The sequence below is a fragment of the Oncorhynchus kisutch genome, linkage group LG16, assembly GCF_002021735.2.
Source record: "Oncorhynchus kisutch isolate 150728-3 linkage group LG16, Okis_V2, whole genome shotgun sequence".
Taxonomy (NCBI): domain Eukaryota; kingdom Metazoa; phylum Chordata; class Actinopteri; order Salmoniformes; family Salmonidae; genus Oncorhynchus; species Oncorhynchus kisutch.
Genome location: NC_034189.2, coordinates 11,756,485 through 11,780,635, shown reverse-complemented (window position 1 = coordinate 11,780,635; position 24,151 = coordinate 11,756,485). Strand labels below are relative to the sequence as shown.

General features: G+C 46.8%; 1 protein-coding gene across 2 annotated transcripts in view; it reads right to left on the bottom strand.

Moving 5' to 3' along the window:
- LOC109906183 (NHS-like protein 2) overlaps positions 1-24,151 on the bottom strand; it is a 137,759-nt gene that overhangs the window by 16,134 nt on the left and 97,474 nt on the right. For both annotated transcript variants that reach the window (XM_031791792.1, XM_031791793.1), the window contains exons 2-5: positions 23,256-23,429; positions 8,770-8,915; positions 5,538-5,751; positions 92-1,467 (exon numbers count right to left, since the gene is read on the bottom strand). In XM_031791792.1, the coding sequence (XP_031647652.1) occupies positions 92-1,467; positions 5,538-5,751; positions 8,770-8,915; positions 23,256-23,429 (1,910 nt within the window). The remainder of the gene's footprint in view (positions 1-91; positions 1,468-5,537; positions 5,752-8,769; positions 8,916-23,255; positions 23,430-24,151) is intronic.

Here is a 24,151-nt window from a genome sequence, read left to right as displayed (position 1 = left end):
ATGCACTTTAGTGAAACGTTTTACTTAAATCCATGTTAAAACAACTTATCTCAAGTCTGGATGTGGCCCTAAGTGCCTAGACTAGTCTTACCTTCATACAGTCTACGACAGTAGTCCCTGTGGCGGTGCTAGACCCAGACCATGACTGGTATGGATCAGAAGACTTCCACTCCCCCAGCTGCCAGTGGGCTGGGGAGGACTGCTCTGTGTTGTTGGGTCCCTGGACCTCCAGGCCAGGGGGCCCGTCCATCCCGCTGTAGCCCAGCTCGGGATCCTCCAGATCAGGCTTGGAGAGGCAGGAGGAGGAGGGTAGGAGAAAGTTTGGCTGGAAGTCCTGGAGGTGTTCCCGTGGGATGTGGAGGGATTTGGGGCGTCCTTCCCTGTAGTGACCCCTGTCACGGCCGTGCACATGCCCATCGGCGTCCCCTAAATTCTTCATGAGCGAGACGCTCCGGACGGGCGGAGGGGGTTTGTGTTTGTACTTCTTTAGTGAAATAGAGCGAGAGCGTAACCGTAGGCGACCGTCCTGGGGGAAGTTGCCGTCGGTTATGGAGATGTTGTCGACGCTGGCGCTACCGTCCTCAGAGCTCCCGCTGGGATACAGGAGGGCATAGCTCTCCCCCCTCTCACCACGGAGCTGATAGTGGTGGTGGCTGTGCATTTCTGTTGGAACACCTCCGTTCGTCCCGTTACCGGCTCCTGTTACCCCAGTGACACTGTACATCCCGCCACTGACGTTATCTGTGGAGCAGAACGAACCGGAGTCTGTCGGCGTGGAGAGAGAGCGCTCGCGGAACTTGAATGCGTTGGCCGCAGCGATGGAATGTGCTGACCTCTCCCTCCTTTCTCCTCCTCCCACCCCTCTTTCTGACCCCGTCTGTCCCCCTGCGGGGCTAGCCACCGCGCCCTCTGTCTCGCTCCTCCTCCCCGTCATCATAACCATGGTTACCGGGTGCCTGAGGCAGGACGACTCCGATATCGACGTGAACGAACTAGAGTGAGACTGCGACCCCGAGCTTCCGGAGAGTCCCAAACTGGTCTGAGAGGGGCACATCAACCCTCCACCCTGCCCCCCTACCCCCCCAACCATCCCCACTGTTTTGGGCATGGTCGCCGGTCCCTTCCCTAGTGGATTGGGAGCTAAATTATAACTATAGGCCTCACTCCAGACTCCAGGAGAGAAGGTAGAGCCTTTAGGGCCGTTCCAGGACTGAGACGGGGAGTTGGAGCAGAGAAGGGTAGCAGAGTGGTCCATGGTGCCCAGGGTAGGAGGTGGAGTCCAGGGGGACTGGGGAAGGCTGAGGCTGGGGTCCAGGTCACTGTGGGTCTTCCTCAGGGTAAGGTGCTGGACAGGGGTGTCTGAGACGGGCTCCAGAGACCGGGGCTGATCGGTGACGCCGCAGCCCAGGGACAGAGAGGGGGAACAGGAGCCCTGGAGAAGGTCTACGTCCAGGACTTTACCCTCACCTAGGGAGAGAAGGAGGAGAGGGGGAGAGACTGTCGAGTTATCCATGGATAAAACCAGAAAGTATTTAAGGTTGTTAGGGATCACTTATCATCAGAATAACATTTTCCTGGGCTTGCCTACTTTAATACGAAAATCTTATCTGAAGTTTAAGAGACGTCTCCTGAGAAAAGACCTGGGGTAACTCCCCACTGGGCACACACTGGTTGAATCAACGTTGTTTCCACGTCATTTCAATTAAATGACGTTGAACCAATGTGGAGTAGACGTTGACTTGGTCTCTGTGGCCAATGGGCCATTACGTTCTACACTGAGTGTACAAAACATTAAGGACACCTGCTCTTTCCATTACAGATTGACCAGGTGAATCCAGGTGAAAGCTATGATCTCTTATTGATGTCACTTGTTAAATCCACTTTAATGAAGGGGAGGAGACAGGTTCCTCTACAGGATCGGTGGGTCCCCCGCAGGACGTAGCTAAGTAAGTAACAAGAACATGTCCTAGGACATAGATGTATCTGATATTGGCAGAAATTCTTGTTAATCTAACTGCACTGTCCAATTACCAGTAGCTATGACAGTGAAATAATACCATGCTATTGTTTGAGGAGAGTGCACAGTTATGAACTTGAACATTTAATAATAGACCAATTAGGTACTTTTGGGTAGTCTTGATACAACATTTTGAACAGAACTGCAATGGTTCATTGGCTCAGTCTAAACCTTTGCACACACACTGCTGCCATCTAGTGGCCGAAATCTAAATTGCACCTGGGCTGGAATAATACTTTATGGCCTTTCTTTTGCATCTTCAAATATGATGGTACAAAAAAAGACAAACCTTTTTTTCTTTGTATTATCTTTTACCAGATTTTTCAAATGGTATCATGAATATGCATATCCTTGCGTCAGGTCCTGAGCTACAGGCAGATAGATTTGGGTATGTCATTTTAGGTGAAAATTGGGAAAAAAATGGGCGGGTCCTGAAGAGCTACAAATAATGATTTTTATGCCATGAGACAATTGAGACATGGATTGTGTATGTGAGGATGAATGGACAAGACAAAATATTGAAGTGCCTTCGAACGTATGGTAGTAGGTGCCAGTCACACCGGTTTGTGTCAAGAACTGTAACACTGCTGTGAATTTCATGCTCAACAGTTTCCTGTGTGTATCAAGGATGGTCCACCGCCCAAAGGACATCCAACTAACTAAGACACAACTGTGGGAAGCATTGGAGTCAACATGGACCAGCATTTCAGTTTGTTTTCCCTCTCTCTCCCCATCCCTACCTCTGTTTCTCTCTCTCTCCCCCTCTCTCTTTCCGTCTCTCTTTCCCTCTCTCTCCCCATCACTACCTCTGTTTCTCTCTCTCTCCCCCTCTCTCTTTCCGTCTCTCTCTTTCCGTCTCTCTCTTTCCGTCTCTCTTTCCCTCTCTCTGCAGCTTTTTTCAGAGAGAGGGGTTGATGAGAGGAGGGAGAGAAGGAAGAAAAGAGTGTTGCCATGGCAACAGCTACCTGTTCTATCGTTAGGGCAATGGTGAGCTGATGGCAGAGAGAGAGAGTGACAGATAAAGAGAGCGATAGTGAGTGAGGCATAGCGAGAGGGTGAGAGAGAGAAAAAGAGAGAGAGAGAGAGTGAGTGACTGACTGAGTGACTGAGGAAGGGACAGAGAGAGCGAGGGAGGGAGTGATAGAGAGAGTGAGATGGTGTAGCAGTAATCACACCTATCACACCTAACCTTACCAAGCAAGTCTATCACACCTAACCTTACCAAGCTAGTCTATCACACCTAACCTTACCAAGCTAGTCTATCTTCCACACCTAACCTTACCAAGCTAGTCTATCTATTACACCTAACCTTGCCAAGCTAGTCTATCTATTACACCTAACCTTACCAAGCTAGTCTATCTATTACACCTAACCTTGCCAAGCTAGTCTATCACACCTAACCTTACCAAGCTAGTCTATCACACCTAACCTTACCAAGCTAGTCTATCACACCTAACCTTACCAAGCTAGTCTATCTATCACACCTAACCTTGCCAAGCTAGTCTATCTATCACACCTAACCTTGCCAAGCTAGTCTATCTATCACACCTAACCTTACCAAGCTAGTCTATCTATCACACCTAACCTTACCAAGCTAGTCTATCTATCACACCTAACCTTACCAAGCTAGTCTATCTATCACACCTAACCGTACCAAGCTAGTCTATCTATCACACCTAGCCTTACCAAGCTAGTCTATCTATCACACCAAACCTTGCCAAGCTAGTCTATCTATCACACCTAACCTTACCAAGCTAGTCTATCTATCACACCTAACCGTACCAAGCTAGTCTATCTATCACACCTAACCTTACCAAGCTAGTCTATCTATCACACCTAACCTTGCCAAGCTAGTCTATCTATCACACCTAACCTTACCAAGCTAGTCTATCTATCACACCTAACCTTACCAAGCTAGTCTATCTATCACACCTAACCTTGCCAAGCTAGTCTACCACAGCTAACCTTACCAAGCTAGTCTATCACACATAACCTTACCAAGCTAGTCTACCACAGCTATCCTTACCAAGCTAGTCTATCACACCTAACCTTACCAAGCTAGTCTAACACACCTAACCTTACCAAGCTAGTCTATCACACCGTACCAAGCTAGTCTATCTATCACACATAATCTTACCAAGCTAGTCTATCACAGCTAACCTTACAAAGCTAGTCTATCACAGCTAACCTTACCAAGCTAGTCTATCACAGCTAACCTTACCAAGCTAGTCTATTACATCTAACCTTACCAAGCTTGTCTATTACATCTAACCTTACCAAGCTAGTCTATCTATCACACCTAACCTTACCAAGCTAGTCTATCTATCACACCTAACCGTACCAAGCTAGTCTATCTATCACACCTAACCTTGCCAAGCTAGTCTATCACACCTAACCTTACCAAGCTAGTCTAACACACCTAACCTTACCAAGCTAGTCTATCACACCGTACCAAGCTAGTCTATCTATCACACATAATCTTACCAAGCTAGTCTATCACAGCTAACCTTACAAAGCTAGTCTATTACATCTAACCTTACCAAGCTAGTCTATCACAGCTAACCTTACCAAGCTAGTCTATCACAGCTAACCTTACCAAGCTAGTCTATTACATCTAACCTTACCAAGCTAGTCTATTACATCTAACCTTACCAAGCTAGTCTATTACATCTAACCTTACCAAGCTAGTCTATCACAGCTAACCTTACCAAGCTAGTCTATCACAGCTAACCTTACCAAGCTAGTCTATTACATCTAACCTTACCAAGCTAGTCTATTACATCTAACCTTACCAAGCTAGTCTATCTATCACACCTAACCTTACCAAGCTAGACTATCTATCACACCTAACCGTACCAAGCTAGTCTATCTATCACACCTAACCTTACCAAGCTAGTCTATCTATCACACCTAACCTTGCCAAGCTAGTCTATCTATCACACCTAACCTTGCCAAGCTAGTCTACCACAGCTAACCTTACCAAGTTAGTCTATCACACATAACCTTACCAAGCTAGTCTACCACAGCTATCCTTACCAAGCTAGTCTATCACACCTAACCTTACCAAGCTAGTCTAACACACCTAACCTTACCAAGCTAGTCTATCACACCGTACCAAGCTAGTCTATCTATCACACATAATCTTACCAAACTAGTCTATCACAGCTAACCTTACAAAGCTAGTCTATCACAGCTAACCTTACCAAGCTAGTCTATCACAGCTAACCTTACCAAGCTAGTCTATTACATCTAACCTTACCAAGCTAGTCTATTACATCTAACCTTACCAAGCTAGTCTATCACAGCTAACCTTACCAAGCTAGTCTATCACAGCTAACCTTACCAAGCTAGTCTATTACATCTAACCTTACCAAGCTAGTCTATTACATCTAACCTTACCAAGCTAGTCTATTACATCTAACCTTACCAAGCTAGTCTATCACAGCCAACCTTACCAAGCTAGTCTCCCCCCCCACACACACACACTACCCCCACACACTACTTCCACACTATTGCCCACCTGTGACGTCGGGGGGCAGTAGGTGAGCGGGTGTCCGTTGTCCCAGGTGCCAGCGGGGTTTCTCGGCCACGGGGGGTCCTAGAGAGGTACTACTCCACACCACCAGAGGGCGATCTGACCCACAGGGTGATGGGGAGGGGGACGGGTCTACACCCCTATTGATTCCTACTGAGGAGGTCTCATCCTCCTCACACACCTGCCTCTTAGACGCCGGCTGGAGGGGAAGGGGTGGTTGGGTGGAAGAGGAGAGGAGAGGAGAGGAGAGGAGAGGAGAGGAGAGGAGAGGAGAGGAGAGGAGAGGAGAGGAGAGGAGAGGAGAGGAGAGGAGAGGAGAGGAGAGGAGAGGAGAGGAGAGGAGAGGTATTTCAGATTCAAAATCATTGGAAAGCGGAGTAGGCTGGAAAACGCCGCACACTGCTGCTCATGCTCCCAGGTGATATTTATTTACAACTTATTGACCCTTAGGTCTTCATCAGGCATCCATATCCCAGGTGGGGGTGGAAGGTCCTATATATAGGGGCAGTACTCAGTGACATCACTTCCTGAAACATGAGGAAAAGACATGTATAACATAGTTTCACAATGTTAACATTCAATGTATCAAAATATATGATCATACACAGAGAATGTGATCAGTATTTATAGTAATATACATACACATATATATTCAACTAGTATATAAATAAACCACTATTTGGACTTATTGAAACTATTCAAGTCAAACTCCTCATTAAGGCCAAGAGGAGACAATGTGTTGAGCCTGTGGATCCAGAAAGTTTCTTCCCTAAGTACCCTCCCCCAATGTCCCCTCCCCCAATGTCCCTTCCCCCAATGTCCCCTCCCCCCAATGTCCCCTCCCCCAATGTCCCCTCCCCCAATGTCCCTTCCCCCAATGTCCCCTCCCCCCAATGTCCCCTCCCCCAATGTCCCCATCCCCTCCCCCAATGTCCCTTCCCCCAATGTCCCCTCCCCCAATGTCCCCTCCCCCAATGTCCCCTCCCCCAATGTCCCCTCTCCTGCGGGACATGTTGAACATTTCTACGTTCCTATGTATCTCAGAGAACTAATGGGATGTTCAGCGTGTCCACAGAAGGCTGACATGAGATGTCATTTGGAAACCAATAAATCATTTTGTGTATTTAACTTGTAAGCCAAGCCCAACACTAGTCATATCAAATGAAAGTCTACAGTAAATCTCACGGATCTATGCATTATCTTATTAATAATGCAAATCTGTTTTCGAAATGCAGGTAACTCAAGACATCTCATGATAGTACATTGATGAAAACATTGAGAGAAGGATTCTACCAAAATAAATTGCAAATGTTTTTAAACAACTATTATCTTGACTAAATTGGCACCAAAAGGATTGGTACAAATGAAGTTAAAGTAGTTGTCCGATGAAAATCTCACTTTTAAAAGTTCATATTCTGTTAACTGAGTCAAAGCATAAATTGGAGAAAAAATACTTAAAGGGTCAGTGAAGTCAAAAATGATATTTCCAGTTTTTTTTATATTTCCACACTTTGAGCTCATAATTACACAGAAATTGTGAAAATTATGATAATGCCCTTTTAGTGTAAGAGCTTTTGGAGAAAAAAAACACTTGAAATGTCATCCTGCTCAAGGGGAATGGAGTTTTCGCCAACAGCATGACATCACAATCTGATCTGATTATTCTGACCAATGACAAGCCATCTTTGATTTGCATATGTATCCTCCTACTTTGAAGGGGTAAGTGGGGTCGACTCTAGAGTCTAGACGATCCTATCCGCCAATCAGGGCTGTTTATGTAAATATCTTTAAATGTGTATCAACACGCCCCACATTCAGACTGAGTATTTCATTAATATTTGCACATGCAAACGGACATGATCAAATAGCTATACTCTATCTTCACTCATTTCATTCATTTCATTTCATCCAGCTAGCTAGCTATAAACCAATGCGTTATCTACATTGTGCAGCTATATATATTTTTAAATGTAAATGTAACCTTAATGTAACTAGGCAAGTCAGTTAAGAATAGATTCTTATTTACAATGACGGCCTAGGAACAGTGGGTTAAGTGCCTTGTTCAGGGGCAGAACAACAGATTTTTACCTTGTCAGCTCAGGGATTTGTTCCAGCAACCTTTCAGTTACTGGCCCAACACTCTAACCACTAGGCTACTTGCTGCCCCAATGCGTTATCTACATTTCGCAGCTATATAATGATGTGTTATCTAAATTGCGGCCTCGACTCCGCCATAGAAAAACCCCAGAATAGAAGCTCCAGTAATACGGACAGCCTAACGATTGAACGGTTTGGAGCGTGTATTGAAGCTATGGGCGTTTGTTTCACATGGCCCGGTGCCCCGGGTCGGTGGAGATTTCTCTTTAGGATCAATGGAATGGTCGAAAATGAGTCAACCCTGCCTTAAGAGTTAGAGGTCAAACCATTCATCTTGGGTTAACGGGGGGGGGGGGGGGATCTAAAATGCAATCATGTCAAAATTGTAATATATTTAGTTTTATGCAGACTAGCTAACAAATAAGAGCAATTTGACAAATGAGAAAATGGATTATGATAATTTGCTGGTAAAAAAAGGGGGAGGTGCTAAAACACTAGTTTATTATTATTTTTTTATTTATTTTAATTTGCTCCATGGCAAAGGCGGCCAAGTGTAGGGTTGTCACTAGTTACCACAGCCACAAAGTCCCAAACCACGTCATTCTCTACATTTTCTGTTCTTAAAACCAGATTTCAAACCTGTCACTTTAACCCTAACATTAACCATACTCCTAACCTTAGCCTAACACTAACCATAAATGAAGACCCATAAAAAAAAAAAAAAACTTGTTTTCATGAAATTGTACAATATATTTTGATGGCCCATTTTGATGGTTTTATCTAGTGGAAACCCAAGTGTAGACTATTGAGAAAAGCTGTTTGGCTCTCAGACGACTCACGAACAGAAAGAACTTTGAAGCAGGTGTTTCTAATGAATAAACAGTGCCAATACATAGGTAACATTTACATAAAACCCAGCTCTGAAACAAATTTGCACATCATCTCACAGGAAATGACACGTTAAGACTCTCTGAAACATGTGAAGTCACACATGCAGACCTGGTATTTCAAGCCCAAATATATCATACATTAACTAAAATGATCACTTATTGACTTACATCGTTGTGCAACATAATTTAAGTAGGTAACTGTAAAGTTAAATAAAGGCGTAAATATTTACCAGGAAGAGGAATTCAGGTCTCTTGTTGTTGAGGGAGAGAGGGGAACGACTCAGGGTGGTGGTATCGTCAGAACTCTGAGAAGACACTGTGGGGTGGCGGAACGTCTGGCCTGTTAACTTGGTGTCATACAGCTGCTCTTCAAAGTCTGTAGGAACACACACACACACACACACACACACACACACACACACACACACACACACACACACACACACACACACACACACACACACACATCAGAGTTAGTCAAGTTGCAGAACATCCGTCCCGTTAGCTGCTTCTTGAAGTCTGTTCAAAGCAGAAACACCAGTTAGTCACATGCAATAAATACACACTGCAGAGATACCAGCCGGTTAGGCTCTAGTCTGGCTCACTGCATACTCTATTCACCTCTAGTCTGGCTCACTGCATACTCTATTCACCTCTAGTCTGGCTCACTGCATACTCTATCCACCTCTAGTCTGGCTCACTGCATACTCTATCCACCTCCTCTCTCTCCACCTCCTTTCTCTTTTTCTCCTTCCTCTCTCTCTTTCTTTCTTGCCTGTTGTTGCTCTCTCTCTCTCTCTCTCCCTGCTTCTCTCTCTCTCTCGCTCTCTCTCTCCCTGCTTCTCTCTCTCTCTCTCTCTCTCTCTCTCTCTCTCCCTGCTTCTCTCTCTCTCTCTCTCTCTCTCCCTGCTTCTCTCTCTCTCTCTCTCTCTCTCTCTCTCCCTGCTTCTCTCTCTCTCTCTCTCTCTCTCTCTCTCCCTGCTTCTCTCTCTCTCTCTCTCTCTCTTTCTCTCCTCATGTTTCCCACTCTCCTCAGGACTCCCCCTCAGGCCATTGTAAACATACTGATTACCATTCCACAACCCCCCCCAAAACTCCCAAAACACCCCCACTAGCCATTATTTTGCCCCAAAACACAATCCTCTACTCCTCCACTCCACTCCCCTAACCCCACCCCCTCTTCACTCATCCCTGCAACCCCATACTCCCTCCCATTCCACGCACACACACACAAACACACACACACACATGCAAACACACGCATGCAACACACACCCCACCCTAAGTCCTGGCCCGCCCCCAAACTCATTTTTTGGGGGGAGGGTGGTTTGAAGGGGGTACAGGGTTTGGGAGGGGGTTGTAAGTGAACTTGCTCTCTGGGACAATACGGATGCCTTCCTCCTAGTGTAGGGTTGCCTAGCAATTCCAGTATCCCGGAGACAATGGAACAGCCCTTTAATCAACAATGGCCTGGAGTGAATCCCCTGACCAGGGAAGAGGGGCAGACCTGGCAACTGATTCTAGTTTGAACAATAATGACCTCCTTACTGGGAGCCTGTGGTTGCCAGGTCTGGTTCTAGTCTGGCTAAAGAAAACAAATCTGGCAACTTGATCACCTAACTTCACTTCTTAATTTAACCTTTCTTTATAACGAGGACAAGAGACACTAACAGCAAATGTAACATCCTCAGTTAGCACTCTTTAAGGGGAAGTAGAACATGTCGTGTACTACTGGTTGTAGTCAGGTACCTTACAAACCTTACTAGTATACTTTATGGTGAATGTGGAATGAATGAGAATACCAGCAACAACTTCTTTATGACTTTGTTGATTACATTTCCACACATGTTGTGTTGCATTTGCTGCACTGTAATGAAATCTAGCCAGTATGCCATCATGTAAACTCCTTGTCATGAGTTGAATTGAGTTAGGAAGACCACAAACATATCTGGGACCAGGCTAGATGAAATCTGCTTTGTGGTGCAATTTCTTTTTGAAAACTTAAATCTATGCCAGTGCTTCTGTTTAATGTATTAGTCTAACTATCGGAAGTAGCAGACCTGACACACACACACACACGCACGCACGCACGCACGCACGCACGCACGCACGCACGCACGCACGCACGCACGCACACACACACACACACACACACACACACACACACACACACACACACACACACACACACACACACACACACACACACACACACACACACACAGTCTCTCAGACTGTAGCTACTGTCAACAGACAGATGTTCCGCTATAAAACATACAGTGAAACGTTCAGTCTATTCAACACAACGGTACGAGTCCCTATTCTCATCCAAAGCTGCTCTTAATGTGAGGTACAGACAGATATTGTACTTCCCTGTGAATGTAGGAATGCATCACGGTATAGAAATAGCAGAACAAGAGAGGTTCTACCATTCTATGGTGGCATTGCAAGGAGCACAGAAGGCTATATATATATATATGGTGAGTGATAACAGTTAAATGAAATCTGCAATGTGCAGAAGTGACGAAAGAACAACAACAACAAATACACAAGTAATACACCAGGTCTGTTATGAAAAATAAGTTGAAAAATAAGTTTCTCTCAATGAGATTTTTGACTGTAAAATAATGCAAATATGGAGGTAAGTGAGTTTGTTGGACTCAAGGATAACATCAGCTCTCTCCCTAGACATGACTGAGCATCCCAACACTGTCTCTTTCCCTATACAGTGCACTACGTAGGGAATAGAGTGCTATTTGGGATACATCCTCTGTCTCACACCTCAGGCTAACGTAGCATTAGCATTCCAGTGGAAAAACGTATTAATCCTGTTTTTAATTAGCATAACCATGCTAACATTTCCCCCATTAAAACATATGATATTTATGGTAAAATATGCTGACGCTAAAGTTACAGTGCAGTGAGACAAATGGTACCCTAGTCCCTATGTAGTACACTGCTTTTGACCAGGGCTCATAGGGTGAAAAGTAGTGCACTGTGTGGGGAATTTGGAACGCAGAGCCTGGAGCTGCTATGACCGTATTGCTTACTAGCTACTGTTGGTTCTGCTATAAATACTCAACTGGAATCATTCAAGTGAACACACACACACACACACACACACACACAGAGAATAATTAGCCAATTAGAGAGATGTGTGACGCCACTCAAGCTCAAGTCACCAGACCACATAAAGAGATAGAGGGAGGAGAACAGAGAGAGATCCACACAGTTACTGTTAGTAGAGTACACTACAGTATAGTGAAGGACGCAGAGAGGGGCTAGTGTGTGTGTGTGTGTGTGTAACAGTAAGGGACTGTGTAACCGTGTTAGAGGAGGTAGATGGTATCAGTCTGGTATACAGTAACACTGTTCCCTACTGTTTATTGAACTGTTAAAACAAGCAGGACCACAATGGAAATGAGTCTCTGAAGCTTCTCTTTGTGTTTTAATCCTTGTTTTTTAAAATCGATGTGCTATTGTACACTATTCCCTACGGGCCCTGGTCGAAAGTAGTGCACTATGTAGTGATAAGGGTGCCATTTGGGACGAAGCCCAGACTGAGTTTTGTTACAGGTCCTGCTCCAATACTTTTGATATGCCTCCTTCATTTGTCAAATCATTCCTGTGATCTGACATCATACCGGTGACATCATACCGGTGACATCATACCGGTGACATCATACCGGTGACATCATGGAGCTGGAGATGGATTCCATTCTGCTAAAGGGCTCCCTTTCTTCCCTCCTTGACCCCTTTACCCCTTGCTTATCGTCTCCTTTCCTGTGTCATTGTCTCCTTTCCTCTGTCCTTGTCAACCCTCCCTTTGAGTAGATAAGTGTCAGTAATATTGCAGCGATATTACAAAATTATAACTGCCAATCATTTTCACCCTGGTGACACAGTAACTCCATCAAATTACAACTGAACTGTCATAACCGTACAAAACGATCCCAGGAAAAGGCTACTCATTGAAAGTCAATGTTCAATCATGAGAACAGAGTAATGTGACAGAAGATGCCTCCCAAATGTCACCTTCTTCCCTATATAGCAAACAAATTTTGACCAGGGCCCACTACGTTCCCCATAACCCCCAGGGGTGATAGGTAGTCTAGTGGTTAGAGTGTAGGGGCGGCAGGTAGTCTAGTGGTTAGAGTGTAGGGGTGGCAGGTAGCCTAGTGATTAAGAAGTTAACCCACTGTTCCCCTGAACAAGGCAGTTAACCCACTGTTCCCCTGAGCAAGGCAGTTAACCCACTGTTCCCCTGAACAAGGCAGTTAACCCACTGTTCCCCTGAACAAGGCAGTTAACCCACTGTTGTCCTGAGCAAGGCAGTTAACCCACTGTTCTCCTGAGCAAGGCAGTTAACCCACTGTTCCCCTGAACAAGGCAGTTAACCCACTGTTCCCCTGAACAAGGCAGTTAACCCACTGTTGTCCTGAGCAAGGCAGTTAACCCACTGTTCTCCTGAGCAAGGCAGTTAACCCACTGTTCCCCTGAACAAGGCAGTTAACCCACTGATCCCCTGAACAAGGCAGTTAACCCACTGTTGTCCTGAGCAAGGCAGTTAACCCACTGTTGTCCTGAGCAAGGCAGTTAACCCACTGTTCCCCTGAACAAGGCAGTTAACCCACTGTTCTCCTGAGCAAGGCAGTTAACCCACTGTTCCCCTGAACAAGGCAGTTAACCCACTGTTGTCCTGAGCAAGGCAGTTAACCCACTGTTGTCCTGAGCAAGGCAGTTAACCCACTGTTCCCCTGACCAAGGCAGTTAACCCACTGTTGTCCTGAGCAAGGCAGTTAACCCACTGTTCCCCTGAACAAGGCAGTTAACCCACTGTTCCCCTGAACAAGGCAGTTAACCCACTGTTGTCCTGAACAAGGCAGTTAACCCACTGTTGTCCTGAACAAGGCAGTTAACCCACTGTTCTCCTGAACAAGGCAGTTAACCCACTGTTGTCCTGAACAAGGCAGTTAACCCACTGTTGTCCTGAACAAGGCAGTTAACCCACTGTTCTCCTGAACAAGGCAGTTAACCCACTGTTCTCCTGCACAAGGCATTTAACCCACTGTTCCCCTGAACAAGGCAGTTAACCCACTGTTCCCCTGAACAAGGCAGTTAACCCACTGATCCCCTGAACAAGGCAGTTAACCCACTGTTGTCCTGAGCAAGGCAGTTAACCCACTGTTGTCCTGAGCAAGGCAGTTAACCCACTGTTCCCCTGAACAAGGCAGTTAACCCACTGTTCTCCTGAGCAAGGCAGTTAACCCACTGTTCCCCTGAACAAGGCAGTTAACCCACTGTTGTCCTGAGCAAGGCAGTTAACCCACTGTTGTCCTGAGCAAGGCAGTTAACCCACTGTTCCCCTGACCAAGGCAGTTAACCCACTGTTGTCCTGAGCAAGGCAGTTAACCCACTGTTCCCCTGAACAAGGCAGTTAACCCACTGTTCCCCTGAACAAGGCAGTTAACCCACTGTTGTCCTGAACAAGGCAGTTAACCCACTGTTGTCCTGAACAAGGCAGTTAACCCACTGTTCTCCTGAACAAGGCAGTTAACCCACTGATCCCCTGAACAAGGCAGTTAACCCACTGTTGTCCTGAACAAGGCAGTTAACCCACTGTTGTCCTGAGCAAGGCAGTTAACCCACTGTTCCCCTGAACAAGGCAGTTAACCCACTGTTCTCCTGAGCAAGGCAGTTAACCCACTGTTCCCCTGAACAAGGCAGTTAACCCACTGTTGTCCTGAGCAAGGCAGTTAACCCACTGTTGTCCTGAGCAAGGCAGTTAACCCACTGTTCCCCTGACCAAGGCAGTTAACCCACTGTTGTCCTGAGCAAGGCAGTTAACCCACTGTTCCCCTGAACAAGGCAGTTAACCCACTGTTCCCCTGAACAAGGCAGTTAACCCACTGTTGTCCTGAACAAGGCAGTTAACCCACTGTTGTCCTGAACAAGGCAGTTAACCCACTGTTCTCCTGAACAAGGCAGTTAACCCACTGTTGTCCTGAACAAGGCAGTTAACCCACTGTTGTCCTGAACAAGGCAGTTAACCCACTGTTCTCCTGAACAAGGCAGTTAACCCACTGTTCTCCTGCACAAGGCATTTAACCCACTGTTCCCCTGAACAAGGCAGTTAACCCACTGTTCCCCTGAACAAGGCAGTTAACCCACTGATCCCCTGAACAAGGCAGTTAACCCACTGTTGTCCTGAGCAAGGCAGTTAACCCACTGTTGTCCTGAGCAAGGCAGTTAACCCACTGTTCCCCTGAACAAGGCAGTTAACCCACTGTTCTCCTGAGCAAGGCAGTTAACCCACTGTTCCCCTGAACAAGGCAGTTAACCCACTGTTGTCCTGAGCAAGGCAGTTAACCCACTGTTGTCCTGAGCAAGGCAGTTAACCCACTGTTCCCCTGACCAAGGCAGTTAACCCACTGTTGTCCTGAGCAAGGCAGTTAACCCACTGTTCCCCTGAACAAGGCAGTTAACCCACTGTTCCCCTGAACAAGGCAGTTAACCCACTGTTGTCCTGAACAAGGCAGTTAACCCACTGTTGTCCTGAACAAGGCAGTTAACCCACTGTTCTCCTGAACAAGGCAGTTAACCCACTGTTGTCCTGAACAAGGCAGTTAACCCACTGTTGTCCTGAACAAGGCAGTTAACCCACTGTTCTCCTGAACAAGGCAGTTAACCCACTGTTCTCCTGAACAAGGCAGTTAACCCACTGTTCCCCTGAACAAGGCAGTTAACCCACTGTTCCCCTGAACAAGGCAGTTAACCCACTGTTCCCTGGGCGCTGTGGATGTGGAAGACACAATTCAGTTGTGTAAGTGATGCGCTACAGAGGGTAACATCGGACAGATAACCCACTGTTCCCCTGAACAAGGCAGATAACCCACTGTTCCCCTGAACAAGGCAGAGGGTAACATCGGACAGATAACCCACTGTTCCCCTGAACAAGGCAGAGGGTAACATCGGACAGATAACCCACTGTTCCCCTGAACAAGGCAGAGGGTAACATCGGACAGATAACCCACTGTTCCCCTGAACAAGGCAGAGGGTAACATCGGACAGATAACCCACTGTTCCCCTGAACAAGGCAGAGGGTAACATCGGACAGATAACCCACTGTTCCCCTGAACAAGGCAGAGGGTAACATCGGACAGATAACCCACTGTTCCCCTGAACAAGGCAGAGGGTAACATCGGACAGATAACCCACTGTTCCCCTGAACAAGGCAGAGGGTAACATCGGACAGATAACCCACTGTTCCCCTGAACAAGGCAGAGGGTAACATCGGACAGAAGGAAGGAATGTGACAGAAGAGAGCTCGCGGGGCAGACAGGCTGTACGTTATCAGATGACCCTGTTGTGCTGAAAGAGGGGTATCGTTCCTCCTCTACTTCCCCCATTACATTACTGGAGAAGTAAGAAAAGGTTAAGCCGATTGTTAACGGGTCCCGGTTGTTAGGGGTGGGGCTGGGCTGTTTTTGAAGGGCCCATACACACAGGTACACGCACACATACACACACACACACACACACACACACACACACACACACACACACACACACACACGCTGACAACTTGATGTCCAAAATATATTAATTTAATGTCAGTAACATTAGCTATAATACTTAAAGTCAAGCTGGTCCCATTCTCCCATATCCCAATCTATACAATCTCCCATATCCCAATCAATACAATCTCCCATATCCCAATCAATACAATCTCCCATATCCCAATCAATACAATCTCCCATATCCCAATCTATACAATCTCCCATATCCCAATCAATACAATCTCCCATATCCCAATCTATACAATCTCCCATATCCCAATCTATACAATCTCCCATATCCCAATCTATACAATCTCCAAATATCCCAATCTATACAATCTCCAAATATCCCAATCTATATAATCTTCCATATCCCAATCTATACAATCTCCCAATTCCCACCTGGGACTAATGGATGAGGTACAGAACTGTACAGACCTTGGTGTTACACCTGGGGTGCTGAGTACTGTTTCTGTGTGTTTCTCTGTGTGTGTGTGGCTTGCCTGGTTGGGGGTGCTGAGTACTGCTCCTGTGTGTTTCTCTGTGTGTGTGTGGCTTGCCTGGTTGGGGTGCTGAGTACTGTTTCTGTGTGTTTCTCTGTGTGTGTGTGGCTTGCCTGGTTGGGGGTGCTGAGTACTGCTCCTGTGTGTTTCTCTGTGTGTGTGTGGCTTGCCTGGTTGGGGTGCTGAGTACTGTTTCTGTGTGTTTCTCTGTGTGTGTGTGTGGCTTGCCTGGTTGGGGTGCTGAGTACTGCTCCTGTGTGTTTCTCTGTGTGTGTGTGGCTTGCCTGGTTGGGGGTGCTGAGTACTGCTCCTGTGTGTTTCTCTGTGTGTGTGTGGCTTGCCTGGTTGGGGGTGCTGAGTACTGCTCCTGTGTGTTTCTCTGTGTGTGTGTGTGGCTTGCCTGGTTGGGGTGCTGAGTACTGCTCCTGTGTGTTTCTCTGTGTGTGTGTGGCTTGCCTGGTTGGGGTGCTGAGTACTGTTTCTGTGTGTTTCTCTGTGTGTGTGTGGCTTGCCTGGTTGGGGTGCTGAGTACTGTGTCTGTGTAGCTTGCCTGGTTGGGGTGCTGAGTACTGTGTCTGTGTGTTTCTGTGTGTGTGTGGCTTGACTGGTTGGGGTGCTGAGTACTGTTTCTGTGTGTTTCTCTGTGTGTGTGTGTGGCTTGCCTGGTTGGGGTGCTGAGTACTGTGTCTGTGTGTTTCTCTGTGTGTGTGTGGATTGCCTGGTTGGGGTGCTGAGTACTGTTTCTGTGTGTTTCTCTGTGTGTGTGTGGATTGCCTGGTTGGGGTGCTGAGTACTGTTTCTGTGTGTTTCTCTGTGTGTGTGTGGATTGCCTGGTTGGGGTGCTGAGTACTGTTTCTGTGTGTTTCTCTGTGTGTGTGTGGATTGCCTGGTTGGGGTGCTGAGTACTGTTTCTGTGTGTTTCTCTGTGTGTGTGTGGATTGCCTGGTTGGGGTGCTGAGTACTGTACCCCACTGTTGTATACTGTATTATAATCTATGTATTAAAGAATGCGTAGATGCACCTGCAGTTTATTGTGTAAAAATATTTCAACATAAACACTGCCAAAAGTCAGCAGTGGCTGGTATCTTTATCTTTATCTTTATCCCATCTCTGATGGGAATAGGCTACCCGTCCTGTTGGGGGAGGACGCATAGAGCTGTGGATTGACAGAGCACTACATTGAAGACCTCTCTGATGGGAACAGGCTACACGTCCTGTTGGGGGAGGACGCAGAGAGCTGTGGGTTGACAGTGCACTACATTGAAGACCTCTCTGATGGGAACAGGCTACCCGTCCTGTTGGGGGAGGACGCATAGAGCTGTGGATTGACAGAGCACTACATTGAAGACCTCTCTGATGGGAACAGGCTACCCGTCCTGTTGGGGGAGGACGCAGAGAGCTGTGGGTTGACAGAGCACTACATTGAAGACCTCTCTGATGGGAACAGGCTACCCGTCCTGTTGGGGGAGGACGCAGAGAGCTGTGGGTTGACAGAGCACTACATTGAAGACCTCTCTCATGGGAACAGGCTACCCGTCCTGTTGGGGGAGGATGCAGAGAGCTGTGGGTTGACAGAGCACTACATTGAAGACCTCTCTGATGGGAATAGGCTACCCGTCCTGTTGGGGGAGGACGCAGAGAGCTGTGGGTTGACAGAGCACTACATTGAAGACCTCTCTGATGGGAATAGGCTACCCGTCCTGTTGGGGGAGGACGCAGAGAGCTGTGGGTTGACAGAGCACTACATTGAAGACCTCTCTGATGGGAACAGGCTACCCGTCCTGTTGGGGGAGGACGCAGAGAGCTGTGGGTTGACAGAGCACTACATTGAAGACCTCTCTGATGGGAACAGGCTACCCGTCCTGTTGGGGGAGGACGCAGAGAGCTGTGGGTTGACAGAGCACTACATTGAAGACCTCTCTGATGGGAACAGGCTACTCGTCCTGTTGGGGGAGGACGCAGAGAGCTGTGGTTTGACAGAGCACTACATTGAAGACCTCTCTGATGGGAACAGGCTACCCGTCCTGTTGGGGGAGGACGCAGAGAGCTGTGGGTTGACAGTGCACTACATTGAAGACCTCACTGATGGGAACAGGCTACACGTCCTGTTGGGGGAGGACGCAGAGAGCTGTGGGTTGACAGAGCACTACATTGAAGACCTCTCTGATGGGAACAGGCTACCCGTCCTGTTGGGGGAGGACGCAGAGAGCTGTGGGTTTACAGAGCACTACATTGAAGACCTCTCTGATGGGAACAGGCTACCCGTCCTGTTGGGGGAGGACGCAGAGAGCTGTGGGTTGACAGAGCACTACATTGAAGACCTCTCTGATGGGAATAGGCTACCCGTCCTGTTGGGGGAGGACGCAGAGAGCTGTGGGTTGACAGAGCACTACATTGAAGACCTCTCTGATGGGAATAGGCTACCCGTCCTGTTGGGGGAGGACGCAGAGAGCTGTGGGTTGACAGAGCACTACATTGAAGACCTCTCTGATGGGAACAGGCTACCCGTCCTGTTGGGGGAGGACGCAGAGAGCTGTGGGTTGACAGAGCACTACATTGAAGACCTCTCTGATGGGAACAGGCTACCCGTCCTGTTGGGGGAGGACGCAGAGAGCTGTGGGTTGACAGAGCACTACATTGAAGACCTCTCTGATGGGAACAGGCTACTCGTCCTGTTGGGGGAGGACGCAGAGAGCTGTGGTTTGACAGAGCACTACATTGAAGACCTCTCTGATGGGAACAGGCTACCCGTCCTGTTGGGGGAGGACGCAGAGAGCTGTGGGTTGACAGTGCACTACATTGAAGACCTCACTGATGGGAACAGGCTACACGTCCTGTTGGAGGAGGACGCAGAGAGCTGTGGGTTGACAGAGCACTACATTGAAGACCTCTCTGATGGGAACAGGCTACCCGTCCTGTTGGGGGAGGACGCAGAGAGCTGTGGGTTGACAGAGCACTACATTGAAGACCTCTCTGATGGGAACAGGCTACCCGTCCTGTTGGGGGAGGACGCAGAGAGCTGTGGGTTGACAGAGCACTACATTGAAGACCTCTCTGATGGGAACAGGCTACCCGTCCTGTTGGGGGAGGACGCAGAGAGCTGTGGGTTGACAGAGCACTACATTGAAGACCTCTCTGATGAGAGTAGGCTACCGTCCTGTTGGGGGAGGACGCAGAGAGCTGTGGGTTGACAGAGCACTACATTGAAGACCTCTCTGATGGGAACAGGCTACCCGTCCTGTTGGGGGAGGACACAGAGAGCTGTGGGTTGACAGAGAACTACATTGAAGACCTCTCTGATGGGAACAGGCTACCCGTCCTGTTGGGGGACAGTGTCCTCTATGCTTATTGATATTGGTCAATGTTTGGTTATTTTGACCCTTGGTTATTGTTGTTACTGTTGTTATTGTTGTTACTGTTGTGATTGTTGTTGCTGTTGTTATTGTTGTTACTGTTGTTATTGTTGTTACTGTTGTTATTGTTGTTGCTGTTGTTATTGTTGTTACTGTTGTTATTGTTGTTACTGTTGTTATTGTTGTTACTGTTGTTATTGTTGTTGCTGTTGTTATTGTTGTTACTGTTGTTATTGTTGTTGCTGTTGTGATTGTTGTTGCTGTTGTTATTGTTGTTACTGTTGTGATTGTTGTTGCTGTTGTTATTGTTGTTGCTGTTGTTATTGTTGTTACTGTTGTTATTGTTGTTGCTGTTGTTATTGTTGTTGCTGTTGTTATTGTTGTTGCTGTTGTTATTGTTGTTGCTGTTGTTATTGTTGTTACTGTTGTTATTGTTGTTGCTGTTGTTATTGTTGTTACTGTTGTTATTGTTGTTGCTGTTGTTACTGTTGTTATTGTTGTTGCTGTTGTTATTGTTGTTACTGTTGTTATTGTTGTTGCTGTTGTTATTGTTGTTGCTGTTGTTATTGTTGTTGCTGTTGTTATTGTTGTTACTGTTGTTATTGTTGTTGCTGTTATTGTTGTTACTGTTGTTATTGTTGTTACTGTTGTTATTGTTGTTGCTGTTGTTATTGTTGTTACTGTTGTTATTGTTGTTGCTGTTGTTATTGTTGTTATTGTTGTTGCTGTTGTTATTGTTGTTGCTGTTGTTATTGTTGTTACTGTTGTTATTGTTGTTGCTGTTGTTATTGTTGTTACTGTTGTTATTGTTGTTACTGTTGTTATTGTTGTTACTGTTGTTATTGTTGTTGCTGTTGTTATTGTTGTTGCTGTTGTTATTGTTGTTACTGTTGTTATTGTTGTTGCTGTTGTTATTACAAATATCCAAAGTAAGCTTTGGCAATATGTACATTGTTACGTCATACCAATAAAGTGAATTTAATTGAAATAAATTGAATTGAGAGAGAGAGAAACTGAAGAAATAGAGAGACAGTGAGAGAGAGGACAACAGCACAATTAGACCCAACCAAATCATGAGAAACAAAAAGATAATTACTTGACACATTGGAAAGAAATTAACAAAAAAACAGAGCAAACTAGAAAGCTATTTGGCCCTACACAGAGAGTACACAGCGGCAGAATACCTGACCACTGTGACTGACCCAAAATTAAGTAAAGCTTTGACTATGTACAGACTCAGTGAGCATAGCCTTGCTATTGAGAAAGGCCGCCGTAGGCAGACATGGCTCTCAAGAGAAGACAGGCTATGTGCTCACTGCCCACAAAATGAGGTGGAAACTGAGCTGCACTTCCTAACCTCCTGCCCAATGTATGTCCATATTAGAGAGACATATTTCCCTCAGATTACACAGATCCACAAAGAATTCGAAAACAAATCCAATTTTGAAAAACTCCCATATCTACTGGGTGAAATACCACAGTGTTCCATCACAGCAGCAAGATTTGTGACCTGTTGCCACGAGAAAAGGGCAACCAGTGAAGAACAAACACCATTGTAAATACAACCCATATTATGCTTATTTATTTTATCTTGTGTCCTTTAACCATTTGTACATTGTTAAAACACTGTATATACATAATATGACATTTGTAATGTCTTTATTGTTTTGAAACTTCTGTATGTGTAATGTTTACTGTTAATTTGGATTGATTTTCACTTGATATATTATCTACCTCACTTGCTTTGGCAATGTTAACACATGTTTCTCATGCCAATAAAGCCCTTGAATTGAATTGAATAGAGAGAGAGAGACTGAAAGAAAGAGAGAGAGAAAGAAAACAGTGAGATAGAAAATAGAGAGAGAGAGAGAGGTAGAGAGAGAGAGAGGTAGAGAGGTAGAGAGAGAGAGAGAGAGAGAGAGAGAGAGAGAGAGAGAGAGAGAGAGAGAGAGAGAGAGAGAGGAAAAGATGGAAGGAAAAAGGTGGGTGGTGATGATCATCGGCAGAAAGTAAACATTCATTCATGAATTCATTCATCTGTTCATTGAATAAAGGGCGGAGGGAAGGCTTAACATACCTGCTTCCCAAATAGCTCCCGATTCCCTATACTAGCCCTGTGGTCTAGTCAAAAGTAGTGCACTATGTAGGCAATAGGGTGCCATTTGGGATGCAGAGATAATCTGAGATGCCAATCAGGGTTAGTATGCGTCAGAGAGAGGGAAGGAGGAAGAGAGAGAGGGAAGGAGGAAGAGAGAGAGGGAAGGAGGAAGAGAGAGAGGGAAGGAGGAAGAGAGAGAGGGAAGGAGGAAGAGAGATGGAGAGAAGAGGGAGAGGAAGTAGGAGAGAGGGAGAGGAAGTGGGAGAGAGGAAGTGGGAGAGAGGGAGAGGAAGTGGGAGAGAGGGAAGGAGGAAGAGAGAGAGGGAAGAAGGAAGAGAGATGGAGAGGAAGTAGGAGAGAGGGAGAGGAAGTGGGAGAGAGGGAGAGGAAGTGGGAGAGAGGGAAGGAGGAAAGAGAGAGAGGGAAGGAGGAAGAGAGATGGAGAGAAGAGGGAGAGGAAGTAGGAGAGAGCGGAGGAAGAGAGACGGAGAGAGAGGGAGAGGAAGTAGGAGAGAGGGAGAGGAAGTAGGAGAGAGGGAGAGGAAGTAGGAGAGAGGGAGAAGGAAGTGGGGAGAGAGGGAGAGGAAGTGGGAGAGGGAGGGAGAGGAAGTGGGAGAGAGGGAGAGGAAGTATGAGAGAGGGAGAGGAAGTAGGAGAGAGGGAGAGGAAGTAGGGAGAGAGGGAGAGGAAGTAGGAGAGAGAGGAGAGGAAGTGGGAGAGAGGGAGAGGAAGTGGGAGAGAGGGAGAGGAAGTGGGAGAGAGCGGAGGAAGAGAGACAGAGAGAAGAGGAGAGAAAGTAGGAGAGAGGGAGAGGGAGAGGAAGTGGGAGAGAGGGAGAGGAAGTAGGAGAGAGGGAGAGGAAGTGGGAGAGAGGGAGAGGAAAGTAGGAGAGAGGGATGAAAGCCAAAACAACATCAACCCTAAAGCCCTTGTGCACCGGAGGGGAACTAATAAGAAAAAACAGAGCAAGGGAAAATACAAGCTCACCCACCCACACACGTACACACACACACACACACACACACACACCACCATGCATAAAAACACGGCAGCTGTAGCTTTGATCACATAACCCCCTAGTCTCGATCACATTATCCCTCGTCTCCTCCTTCCTCAAACCCCCCCCACCCACCCACACACTCCACTCCACTCAAAACACACACACACTCCCGACACACACACCCTCAGGGTTAGTTACTGTACCTTGCAGCAGACTCTGCAGGTTAAGCTGAGCCTCCTGGTGTAACTCCTGAACACAGTCCGGCCTGCTCCACGAGCCAAACACATTAACACTCTGTTGCCATGGAGACCGGAAGTGGGCCGCCGTCGTCGACGACGCCGCGCTACGCTTCGGCTCCGCGTCCAAGATGGTAGTGGCTGGAGATGGAGGTGAGGGAGAGAGGAGGTGAGGGAGAGAGGAGGTGAGGGAGAGGTAGAGAGAGGTGAGGGAGAGGTAGAGAGGAGGTGAGGGAGAGGTGGAGACGATGGAGAGGGATGGATGGATGATAGAGAGAGCGAGAGCGAGAGACCGGAGAAGAGAGGTAGAGAGCGAGAGAGAGATGGAGAAAGAGAAGAGATGGCAGAGGGGTTGGATGGATGATAGAGAGGTAGAGAGCGAGAGAGAGATGGAGAAAGAGAAGAGATGGCAGAGGGTTGGGCAAGATACAGAGGGAGTGATGCAGACAGATGGAGGGAGAGAAAAAAGGAGGGAGAGAAAGAGAGAGAGAAATTGCAAATTAATGCAAATGTATAACATTTGCATAACTAATACCCAGAGACTTGTGTTACATAATAGCCAGTTGTGAGGGGAGGGACTGTGGTTAGAAAGGGGAGGGGTTTGTGTGTGTGTATGCACGTGTGTGTATGTGTGTGTGTGTGCGCTTGTGTGTGTGTTGTCAGGGAGTGAAAGGGAAGGCGCTCCCAAACAGCATAATAATAACAAGAATCATCAGAAACTGAATGAACAGAATTACAAACAATCATTCATAAATCCACAACAACCAATCAGAAAGAGGGAGAGGAGTCAGAAGCTTGAGTGTGATCTGCATAGAAACAGAGACAAAGAGAGAGGGAGAAGAAGAGAGAGGGGAGATAGAGAG